This window comes from Falco cherrug, chromosome 4, assembly GCF_023634085.1.
Source record: "Falco cherrug isolate bFalChe1 chromosome 4, bFalChe1.pri, whole genome shotgun sequence".
NCBI lineage: Eukaryota > Metazoa > Chordata > Aves > Falconiformes > Falconidae > Falco > Falco cherrug.
The window spans coordinates 53,896,784-53,909,298 of NC_073700.1; the positions used below are offsets into that span (position 1 = coordinate 53,896,784).

Genomic DNA, 12,515 nt, shown 5'->3' on the forward strand with positions numbered 1-12,515 from the left:
TAGCTGATGTCTCCTTTTCTGTATAATGTGTCCCTTGCACATTCAGAAAATTTAACTCTGCAGAGCTAAAAAGCCAAATCACTTCTTCCTAGTATCAGAACGATGCAGCAACAACATCCTGTGCAAACCCCACAAATCCCATGTTCATTTGTGTCAGTTTTGATTTTCACATTTTCAGAGGCAGAACCTGGTTCTGAGCTCTCTAGACAAAGAACTCCTGTTGTGGGACTAAAACATATATTAAAAATAAACGCATTGTTAGGTATTCTTCTCAGTCAGATAATAGGCTCCTGAGAAGTTTTGATTTCACAGAATCACAGCATCGTTGATGTTGGAAGGGACCTCTGGAGATCTAGTCTGACCCCACAGCTCATGCTAGTATACATACGTATGCGCATATTTTATGCTTCTATTAAGACAAGATTTCTTTAAGGTGAGCCTGAATCACAGTAGTACATGACTATAATTGGATTAGGATGAGAAAGGTATTTAGAAAACACCACAGTTACACTGTGCTTAATAACACTTGATTTAATAGGAAGGTCAAACACTAGTAAAATTCTAACTGTGTTTGTATTAATGGCAATTTCAAGTACTTTATTTTGTCCAGAAATTTAAAAATAGATATGTTTTTGAACTAGGTGTATTTCAGTCTGTCTTGCTATCCACGGCTTGTTCTTCGTCAAGGAATAAGTTGTTTCTGTTCCTTCCCATTCTCCTGGTATTAAGGCACGCTTGAAACTGGATATATTCTGTAAGTGACATGTCATGACAGCTTTTCTTGTTGGGCCTTCACAATATCCTCGCCCTACAAGTGCCTTCATTCAGTGGTCCAACATGATGGCACCTTCATGCGTGGGTGGAGGGAAAATGGAAAAGGTTGAAGGAGCTGCTACCTTCTTCCAGCCCCTTTGGGCAGGGTGGGAATTACAGGCCCCACTATACACCTGGGCTCCTAAGTCCCGAGGAACTTTCTCCCATCCTGTGGGGGCGAGCAGGGCCACCAAGGTCTTAGCCTAGCAGTGGCAAAGAGCAATGGGGCAGTGGAACGAGGATGCCTTCCTTCTCCAAGACCAGACGTGATCTTTGCTGTGAGAAGCACGTCTGCATCTTATGAAAGGTGACAGTATTGTACTCCCCACCTCCACAGATCCCTTCTTGTTTCTTCGGTCCTGGTGTAACAAAACCATCTCCATGATTTGCCATTGATGTCTCCTCCCCATAAACACACGTGTAGTCACACAGAGTGGTAGGAGGAGCCTTAGAGAGTGGATTAAGCCTTGCCACAAGTTTCCAAAAGACATTTGCAAGACTATCTTTGCTTACCAAGATCTGCTAGTAGCATCCCAAATCCTTGACCTGATGTACTGGTTCAAGAGTAGCATTCTGGACAGAGGTCCAGCATAGTTTATTCTGGCTGGCTTATGATCAGTACAACTATCTGAAAGATAAGGACATGTATCATCTTTCTATGACTGTCATCTTTTTAGGTCCCATCATAGCCCTGTCATTTTTGGGGGGGAAGTTGACATATTTCTGCTGAGAAGGATGTTGCAGAGAGACTTCTATTTTCAGATTTCTTTGAGGATTTTCTTTTTAGTGTATATATTGCAGCTACATGCAAGTGGTCCAGTTTGACATATCAGGAGGGACTCCTTGACTGCTTTGGAAACTCACAATACTTTGAGGTGACATATATTTACTGTGCCCTACTGTGCCGCCTCCCAGGAAGCAGAACTAGTATGTTAAAAGGAAGACTGGATGCTTACAAGCAGCCTCGTGGAGCTTACCTTCTTCAGAGAAGCTGCATATCCAGCTGCTCTCAGCATTTTATGGGCTCTCCATCTGATATTGCGATGGTTCATGCTGCATCTCTAGATTAGCTACTGTAAAGGAAATAATATTTTTCCCCAAACTATGTCTCTGCTGCAGAGGAACACATGGTTAATAAAAACAGTAAGTGCCTGTCTCCTGGGAAGTGACCTTTTTTGTTGCAGTTCGCCTGGACCTCTGCTCCTCATGCTGCCAGTGCGTCCCGACGCGTAGCCATCGCTACCACAGGAGAGGAGTGACTATTTGTGTTTGAGTACAGCATTTCTTTCCAATGAGTGGTTGCAGTTTGCTCATGCAAGGAGCCTCTGGTAGAGTTTTTGGCCTTCTCCTGTTGCTGCGTGAGGTTGAGAGTTTACCAGGATCCACTCACAGCAGCCTGGCCATTGCAGTCCTCTTGTTCTCACACTTGCGCTCCTGCCACATTCTGGGAAGCAGAAGTGTTTCACATCCAGTGCTTCCTAGTCTAGAAGATTTCAACAATGCTGGGAGAAAAACTAAGCCTGGAGGGAATCCAGATGTTCTGCACAGAAGTTTATATTCAGGACCGTTAAAGCACAAACCTGAATTGCTGGTGGTCCATTTTCCAGTGTGATAGCTATGTTCTAATGTACCAGTTTTGCTTCGATCCTGCTTGATGCTGACACAAGCACTAACTAAAACTGCTAATCCCCAGCGTGCCCAGTCAGCTTGCTGCTCGCATTGTCACTCTGCTTGCTCCGCACAGGCTCTGTGCTTGTCAAAAATCTCTAAGTCGTGATTTCCATGAGGATCCACTAACGCATGTCCTTCCTGACGTGTTGGTTAACAGATCCAACCATTGAAGTGGTCAGTCCCATGCAGGATATAACTGTTGATGAAGATGGCACAGCAGAGTTCATATGCCAGTATTCTAGGCCAGTACACGCCATATGGAAGAAAAATGATCAGGAAATACATGCAGATGGGCAGCGAGTGATTATCATTCAGGACTGGAATGTAAGCATGCTAAAAATTAAACCTACGGTACCAGAAGACACTGGCATCTATTCTTGTGAAGCTGAAGGCACTAAAGTGATGGCTACACTTGATGTTCAAGGTGAGGTCTTCCAGCCAAAGAGGAAGACTATCATGGGTTCCAAATAAAAGAGGTGGAAAAATCATGGCAGCACCTCACAATAAGTGATGCATCAGATACTGGCTCTTTGGTGCTCACTCCAGTACTGACAACGATGATAAAAGTAGTTGGGAATTAATGGGAGTTGAATATGAAACTGCAACATTTCACTGGAGCTTGCTCGCTTACTATGCCACTTATACATCATACCTCTTCTACAGTGAGCTGGAGCATCAGTGCAATGGGATGTGTCCTGCTCAATTACTGTAAAATCACAGATATAATGTTGGTCCAGAGGAATAGTAAGAGTACTTTTCTCCTGATCGAGTACTTTTTACACACAGTGTGCCCTAAAACCAGTAGCTAATCAAAAGTGTGGAATTTAATTTTATTTTCAGCTAAGTTAAGGTAGCTTGGTATTTTATTTGTTTCAAATACTGATCACTCAGGAATTACCTTCTCATTGGCATCAGCATTTGTGAGGTGCCTGAGAAAGAGTAAATAAAAATATTAACAATAGATTTAGGATTTTATATTGATGTTTCTTATTTTTTTCTGCTGTGTATGAAATTACTGGTTTTGGTCACCACGTGAGTTAGCTTGATCAGCAAGAGCAATGGTTCTGAATTGCTTTCTGAATATTTGTGGCAATTATGCCTTCTTGCTTAAAAAAAGCAAGGCATTATTTATTATAAGATTTTCTACATTGATAAATACTTTCCATAATAAACATAATCCAATAGCATCCCAGAGGAGGCAGGATCTGTAGTTGGCTGCTTTTTGTAGTTAGGGAACCCAGCACAAATAAACAGCTTGGATTTGTTCTAACAAAATTAAATGTTCTCCAAGGATTTACAAACTCCTTATAGTTTTCATAAGCATGAATATTGTAAAAATCTGAATTATTTTAGTAACTTTTTTTTTGCTATTACAAAAATTGTTCAGTTGTTGGGATTTTTGCTTAAAACAGTGCCAGAAAATGGTTTCAGAGATTTAAACGGGAATGTCTCAGATTATTGGTTTATGTTATAGATCATGCTGACCATTGTATGGTATTTGTGTAAACTGTATTTACTCAGCTGTGTGTTCCCACTGTTGTGCATGTAATTTGTCCGTGTAGCTGGTCTAACACACGTTATATTCACATGCAGCAGCCCACGTTTAATTTTGCATCAGGCTGATTGCTTACATACAAAAACTAACCGATGCATGACTCGGCGGGCGAATGCAGTGTGTAGACACGTGTGTTTCTGACTACGCAATTCACTACACATGTATGCGAAAATAAACTGAGTACGTTATCACAGAGCTGCTGTAATAATTCAGAAATTTGCTGTTCACAGTACTGTTAACACAGATTTTAACTTTGTGTGTGTTTCCTAGAGGCAGACTTGTTAACTCAGATGACAGTCGCTGTAGCTTTGCTAGCAATAATATTCTCTCATATTTGCTTTGCAAGTAGAGGTAGTAAGATATTATCATGAGCTACCCGTAGATTTGCATCTCCCTAATTACGATGATAATTGTGCTGCCTGGGAGATCTGCGGGAAGTGTTACCTGCTGTGGGACAGAAGGAATTTGATTATACTTCATCTTCCTGAATTATCTCTTCCTATCGACTACTGGCCTAATTCATATAAACACCAACACTTTTTTTTCTTTATTTGTAAAAACAGAAGTCAGGTTTATTATTATTTTTAAACAATCTCACTACGTAAAATGTTTTTTAACATAGTATTGTGTTAGAGCGTGGTTGAAATGAACATTTAAACTTACAAGCACCGTTTATCACATCCACAACCTTTCCATCAGCTTTCCAGCAGTGGGAATCATTCAGCGCTCCAAGGCTGGTTACCACACAGATGTGCATGGCCAAATGATTAATACTGCTGTCCTTCTTTGCCAGCCAAGAACAGCATTGTCCAGGGCTTGGAGAACGTGGAAGCGGTGGAAGGAGGGGAAGCCCTGTTTGAATGCTATCTTTCCAAGCCCGAGTGCTACAATTACAACTGGCTGATTGACGACGAACCTGCCCAAACTACAGAAAACACTGAGATGGTTTACTTTGAAAATGGGCGCCGGCATCTGCTGCTGCTGAAGAACCTAACTCCCCAGGACAGCTGCAGGGTGACTTTTATGTGCAACAACGCAGTGAGCTCAGCCTTCCTGACGGTGAAAGGTAATTGTGCCACTCCTGCATGGGGAGTCGGAAATGGCTGGTTAGAAAGGGAAAATGAACCAGTAAAATATGATGAGTAGCACAGAGGAAAAGTTGCATTTGTTGCTTGCTTCTTACCTAAATCTTCTTCCCACACAACAAATGGATGATATTTTATGATTGCTTTTTTTGTTGTCGTTATTGTTTTGAGTTGGGTCGTGTTTATAGGTACTTCAGAGCTTTAGACATGTGAGTTATATCAGCAACAATATTATCTCTGCATCATTGTATTGTATGTTATTCCTGGAGATGCCTGCAGGGATCAGAACCCCTCACAGAGTACACGAACAGCCATCCTCGGTCATAGCATCGTTTCTCTATCAGGGTTTTCTGCTACCTGTGAAAGACATTGCTAGGCTGGTTTTTGCTCAGGAAAGTTTTGGAAAGTTTCAGTCCTCAATGATACCTTCTGTTCTAGTGCTACACACAACCTCCCTTTCAATCATCTCCTTCGTCTCCAAGGTCTGAATGTGCAGAGCTTCAGCGTAGATACTCACAAAATCTTTTGCTTGTGTTTGTTTCTGTAACTGAGGGCTTCGTTGCCTGTTTTTATCTACAGGATGGCGCCTGCAGATCTTGCAGCCTCTCACAGATGTGGAAGTCTCTCCAGGGGAGAAAGCTACGTTTAGCTGCGTTCTAAGTGAAGCTGTGCCAATTACTGAAGTTGCCTGGTATAGTAATGACACAGAGATCCAGTCAGGTGATGACTGGGAGATGCAAGCAGAAGGAAACAAGTACAAACTTATTCTGAAAAAAGCCCAATCGCATCATTCTGGAGAGGTGACCTTTGCTTCCAGGGAAGCAATAGCATCAGCCAAGTTATCTGTGCTAGGTAAGTGTCTGTCATTCTGGCCCAGCAGCACTTGAAATCTCAGACTTTGGCATTGAGCATTGAATTTTCTAATCTTTATGCTGGTTCTTTTCTCTTTGCCTTGCATGTCCCAAGCTAGTGTTCTTGGTCTGAGAAGGTGCTACTGGGCCACTTGTTCTTTGACCAGAAATGGTCCACCTCATCAGGAGAAAATTATACCAGGCTAGCGATGGTAGAGATGTTCACCAGCCCTCTCTAGCTGCAGTCTTTTGTAAAATGTAACATGGAGTTAGTGGAAACCAATTTACTCGGAGTTCAACGTCACCCTCGGCAAACATGGACATGAGAGGGAGCTGACCTAGAGTGCACGTGGAAAATTTATCCCGGGCAGCAGAGAACCATTTGAAATCTGCTGATCTGCTCAAGTGCAGGGCAACCAGTTTGCCAGATTAATGAGTTACCTATTAAAATCTTCCTGTGGGTGGGATCCATGAAACATACACCTTGTACTTCAGAGATACAAGAGTTAATAGGTCTTGGAGTACTTCACAAGTAGAAAAGATGACAGTTCCCTAATTCCCTCATTGAGCAGATTAGACCAATGAATTGTCAATATCCATTCCAGCGCCCAAGGTCTGGCTCCTTCCCACACCGGGATAGGAGGGTCACCCAGCAGTGGTTGCGCCAGCACAACCCCAGTGATGGGTATGAGATAATGTGATGTATTTCAGCTGTACGTTGTGGCTGAGATGTTCAAGAGCCACTGATTGATGAACCATCCATTCTTTAAATTTTTATGGGTAGTCTGTCTGTCTAATGATTTCTGAGGCTTGAGAGACCTCTGATACATTCTGGTCATTTCCACCAAAAAATTGGTTGTTAACACTGTTTTAAATCTGTCATCTTATTTTGGGTGCCTGCATTTTGGGAACCGCAAAATACTGTTGTCATAAACTCCTTCTGTTGACAGGTATTCTGTATGAAATTTGGCTGAAAATAGAGGAAAGAAGCTTTTATATTATATTTGTAGTGTCCAGAATTAAAGAACAGGCTGTTGACTGTTTTGCCTTTAATTTGTTGCATTGGTACGTCGCAGCAGGTCATTTACTTGGCAAATGCCTTGAACTTGAAGACAAAAAGAATTATTTCTGTTTTCTAAGCCAAAGTGTAAATTAAGTGAGGAACATTTTCCAATGTACTGAGTGTGATCATCAGTAGCCAGTCTGGTAGAACACCAGACCATTCCCGGTATATATGTATTTGTTACTGCCTCATGCTGTGACATATATAACAATTACACAGAAATTGAGTGACTTGCCATTAAATTGCTAGAGTTACTCTGTAGTCCAACAATAATTTGATTTCTATTAAGGCCAGACCTGAAATAAAAAATTATCAAGGCCCAAATGTACCCAAACTTTTAAGCTAATTGCCTTAATAACATGGACGGTGTAGATCATCTTTATTTTGAGCTGCGTGGGACAGAGCAGCAGGAAAAAATCACAATATGTGACATTAAGTACGTGAGATGACAGCTGGAAATTAGATGTTTGTCATTAGCAGGGTAGGTCAGGGCAGACAAAGGAAAACTCAGCAGTGCATAGGTATGTCTCATGGTCATGGGCACGTACCCACTCAACTTTTCAATAAGACAAACACTAAATCCGTTGCGTTTCTTCTCATTGCTTGTAGAAGGCTCTTGGTTGTTTTAGTATAAAGCATTATTGCTCATGTCGTACATCACGGGACCTCTGTTGTGCCTTCAGCCCACCCTGATCCACCTGAAGAACCCGAAGTTTTAAGTAAGAACAGCAACTCTGTAACTCTGTCTTGGTACAAGCCGTTGAGCGATGGTGGTTGTGACATCCTAGGCTACAACGTGGAGAGGAAAATCCCAGGGGTTGGCTGGCAGTCATGCAGCAAGGGCATTATTCAAAAAACGGAGTTTATGGTGGATGATCTCACTCCAGGTGAACCCTACAGATTCCGTGTCTCAGCTATAAACAAAGTTGGGGCCAGCGAGCCGGTGCACTTCCCTCAGACGGTGTGGCTAGGTGAGAATGGAGAGGTGCCCCCATGGAGGACTGCAAGCTGCTGTGGACCCTGTGTTTTGCATGGCATGCCTGCTTCACCTGTTCCAGGCATCTCCTGGCAGAGTTCACTCTGCAGCATCTTTCAGTGCTTTGCTGCCAGCACAGTAGAGGAGAAAAAGCTTGGAAAAGTTGTTGTGGGCTCCTGCGAACAAAACCTGCTGCGTTGTTAGTACTCAACACTTGTTTTCTCCAAGCTGCATCAAGCTGCCTTGCAGCCTGCGCTGCATCCATGTGTTGTGCAGTCACCATGAGTTTCTTCTCCACTGGAGTTAGGATGGAATGAGTCAAAAGGGGCATGCTGGAATGCGTTTGGGGTAACCAAGACCCTGGTACTGATGCAGTGGATTGGCAGTGTTGTCGTCTTCACCCATCTTTCTCTCGTTATATTATTTGCTTATCTTTTTCAATAACCCCCACAAAGAAATGCTGGAGTATACTCTTTCTTTGCTGTCTGTTGGTGAAACTTTGGAAGCTACAGTGGGATGGAGAGCCTCCCTCAATCTTCCTTTTCTTGCAACTCTTTCTGTGATAGCTGAATGCCTGGCAAATCCCTCAAAGTGAAAATAATAATAATAAAAAAATCCTCTTTTACTTAAGGCTCAGACATGCAATGATGCTGGTGCTGGACCCTGATAACTCTGCATTTGCTGACTTTGTCTACAACAAACCCAAGGCATTTTGGGCAGTGATTCCCTCCCCGTGGTGAGACATGCAGAGGGGGCAGATGACGCTCAGGAGCGTGCTGCTTTTGGAACTCAGCTGTGTGCTTTACATCCCAGTCAATGTCTCCCTGTTTGATGCGTTTCTTCTCACTTCATTTTGAGTATCGCTGTCATACAAACAGCATGCCATTGGCAGGCCTCCTTCCAAAGTAAAGATAAAGAGAATTTTTATTTTTAATGTCTTCATGCTTTTTGAGAATTTTTACTCTTCCTAAGCTAACGTCATTACACACACACACACATATTTACTTTCAAGACTGGGATGAATGCCACTTTTAATAATCTCTTTTCTTTTTTTTATTTTTTTTATTGCTGCTTTTTTGTTTCACTTCAGAACTGCTTCACTTCTAAACATTAAGATCTTCCAGAACCTGTAGAACTGCTTGAATGCTGGCGATGGGTAAATGAAGATCAGCCAATAAATATAGGAACTCAAAAAATGCAACCACTTTTGCATGTATATATTTAAATGGAGCTGGTTTCACTGCTGAGAGAGCTTGTAAAGTTATTTTGATCTTATTTTTGGAAGTGCAAAACCATGGATGCTGCCCGTCATTATTTTCCCCTGTTAGTTGTCTACAACAGCTAAAGAATCTGTAAATGAAGGCTGGGATGCTTGGATATTTTATAGAGTGCCTTAAAGCCAGATTATGATATGTTCTTTGTATCAATTCACTTTTTTGTGATTCCAGAGCCTCCAGTAACAGTCACCCAGCCTTTGGTGGGAGGATCAGTCTTAGAAGGGGAGGTGGCTCGCTTGGAGTGCAGATTATCAAGTGAAACTCAAGAGACTGTGACATGGTTCAAAGGAAAAGAAAAAATACAAGCTGGAGGGAGATACGAGATCCTCTCTGATGGAAAAAAACAGATACTCATTATTCATTCATTTAAACCTGAAGACCAGGACACTTATACCTGCATGGTTTCTCCAGATGTCAAATCTGTTGCCAGCTTGTGTCTCGAAGGTACAGAGAGCTCGCTCCTGTGATGTAAATCAGTTCTCTGTATAGACATCCAGGGGCACCTCCACAGCTTGGACTGGAATTTGTTTTATTTTACAAGCTGTGATAACAACTCACAAAGAACTGTTATCTTCCTATTCGGTATTGCCCAGTATATTTCCAAATCCCTAACAGCTCTGAGCTGCTCAGATCAGATTTTCCAGAGTCAGACAGTTAAGGTGTGATACAGTTGTTGTCTCTACGTGGGTTTCTGGTACCTTTTGAGATGCTTGAGGGTATTCTGCCTGGCCTTCAGCTGCCACTTCAGAAAGTGAGGGCTCGTTTGTATATTCTGCATTGTATCTGCCAGCCCCTTGTCCTAGACACCCCAACTGGCTTTGGGTCCCAGTGCTCAGGAAGCTGAGTTGTGCCCCTATGGTGGGATTCAGTGGCCCACATGTGGGCTTTTAGTGCTATTGAGGCACTTCAGGATATCACTCCTGACCTCCATCTCCTTCTCCAGAGGGACACAGAGCATTCATAGATCCTGTGTTGTATCTGAGAACCTCAGGTGGATCTCCCAGACAGCCTGGAGCACCTCAAAAGGCACCAGGCACTATGCAGAGGCAAGTCAACGTGTCCCAGAGGGTGTGTCACAACCTTCAGCCTTAGACATGTCTAAACAGGCACGTACCTCCATGTGGGCTGGGTGTCCCTGCTCCCGTTAGAGCCAGTTCAAGACAGTCAGTGAAGTCCTGTCTAGCTGTGAAACAGGAGGAGCCTGAACAGCTTTCCAGGTGCTACTGGCAGTCTTAACTAAACACTCAACTGCAACATTTTAAAAGGGAAGAAATGTATTTATTGGGTTCAAACGTGCAAGGACTAAAAAAGCTGTTGCTTGGCCATGTTTTAAATGAATGCATCGAATCACAGGGTAGTTGAGGTTGGAAAGGACTTCTGAAGATGGTGTAGTCCATCCCCCTGTTCGGAGCAGGGTCACCTAGAACAAACTGCCCAGGACTATGTCCAGTTATATCAAATTCCCATTGTGTTCTCAACAGAATGCTTAGTTAAATGCTGCTGATACTCTCCTGCCTTTAGAATAACATTCTAATATATATATATAATAGAATAACGTTCCCACGTGCTCTCTCAAAGCTTATTCACAGATTTTGTCTGTTAATAACTTATCAATTTCATTCTCATCAGTTCCTGCAGTGACAATGCTAAAAGAGATTGCCAGGGAAGAAGCCCCTGCTAGCCAGCCAGAAGAGCTGGTGGATGGCCACGTCCAGCCCAGCTTGCCCCCTGAGGCTGCTCAGGAGGGAGATCTTCACCTCCTGTGGGAAGCCCTGGCCAAGAAACGCCGGATGAGCCGGGAGCCCACCTTGGATTCCATCAGCGAAGTGCCTGAAGAGGATGAGAAGCTTCAGAAGCTGAGGAAGGAGGAAGCAGAGATGTCTCACTATTACTCTGAGGAGTACTCCACATGTGATGAGCTGGCTAGGACAGGAGAAGCAGATTTCTCTTTCACAAGCTCAGATGATGAGTCTAGAGCTGGGACTCCTTCACTAGTAAACTACCTCAAGAAAGCTGGGAAGGCAAGTGTCAGTGTTACTAGCAAGGTTCAGTCCACCTCCACAGGCAAATTATGGAAACAGTGGGAGAAATCCAATGTGGAGACTGTTGCGGCTGCCCCAGCTGCTAAGCCAACCGAACCAGAAACACCAGATTTAGATGATCCTTCCATGAACAAGGCTGCTGTGAAGATCCAAGCTGCTTTTAAAGGCTACAAAGTCAGGAAAGAGATCAAGCAACAAGAATGCCCCGTGTTTACTGAGACCTTCAAAGATTTCTCGGGTGAGCCTGGAAGCACTCTCCACCTTGAGTGTGTGGCCCACAGCAAAACCGATATGAAAGTCCGTTGGCTGAAAGACGGGGAAGAGCTCTCAGATGGTCGCTACTATCACATAGACAATTACAGTGATGGGACCTGCTCTTTGATTATCACCGGCCTGGACAGGAAAGATGCGGGTAAATACACCTGTGAGGCATCCAATAAATTTGGCAAGGTTTCACACAGTGCAAAGGTGGTTATTGGCACTCAGGAACCTCAGGTTCTTCATAAGGAGAAGCGGGTTAAACAAAGCACTGACAGCGAGACGGAGAGCTCGTCGGGCAGCGAGCTGGATGATGCTTTCCGTAAAGCAGGAAGGAGACTTCATAGACTCTTCAGGGCCAAGATCTCAACAGAGATCTCTGATGTGGAGGAAGAGCTCTTTGTCAGTGCAGATGAAGGCGACATAGAGGTGGTCGACCATCAGACATATCGTGAGGATGACCAGTACATCTACATCAAGTTTGAAATCTTGTCTGAGGCAAAAAATGCCGCCACTCGATTCAGAGAGATGTTTGGTGCTCTGGGAATTCCTGTGGAGATTGATATTTTGGAGCAAGGCCCTAAAAAAATTGAATTGCGTATTGGTAAAGCAACACCACCCGCCCACGGGAAGTTTGCATCACCAGTCGTGAGACCTCCACCACCTTTGCTGACTTCTGATACAGGTAGGTGAAGCAAACCCATTTATTCTTTGGAAAGAACAGCTAGAGCAGGTCACAATGTTATCTTTTCACTCATGAATAACTTCCAAAAAGCCTTCTGTTTTCATTTGGTGCAGATACTTTTCTGGAAACTTTGCACTTTTAGAAAAACTGATGAATTTTTATTTGTTTTCATTTTGAGGGCGAGGAAGGAGGTTAATGTTGAAAGAAGGGGTTGCAAAGTACAGATTTATCTACAAAGC

General features: G+C 43.2%; 1 protein-coding gene across 1 annotated transcript in view; it reads left to right on the forward strand.

Annotated features, from left to right (window-relative positions):
• The window catches only part of OBSCN (obscurin, cytoskeletal calmodulin and titin-interacting RhoGEF), a 184,253-nt gene that overhangs the window by 105,774 nt on the left and 65,964 nt on the right, over positions 1–12,515 (forward strand). Inside the window, exons 63-68 of the mRNA XM_055709071.1 lie at positions 2,642–2,908; positions 4,833–5,105; positions 5,704–5,976; positions 7,722–8,009; positions 9,463–9,735; positions 10,921–12,276. Coding sequence (XP_055565046.1) covers positions 2,642–2,908; positions 4,833–5,105; positions 5,704–5,976; positions 7,722–8,009; positions 9,463–9,735; positions 10,921–12,276 — 2,730 coding nt within the window. The remainder of the gene's footprint in view (positions 1–2,641; positions 2,909–4,832; positions 5,106–5,703; positions 5,977–7,721; positions 8,010–9,462; positions 9,736–10,920; positions 12,277–12,515) is intronic.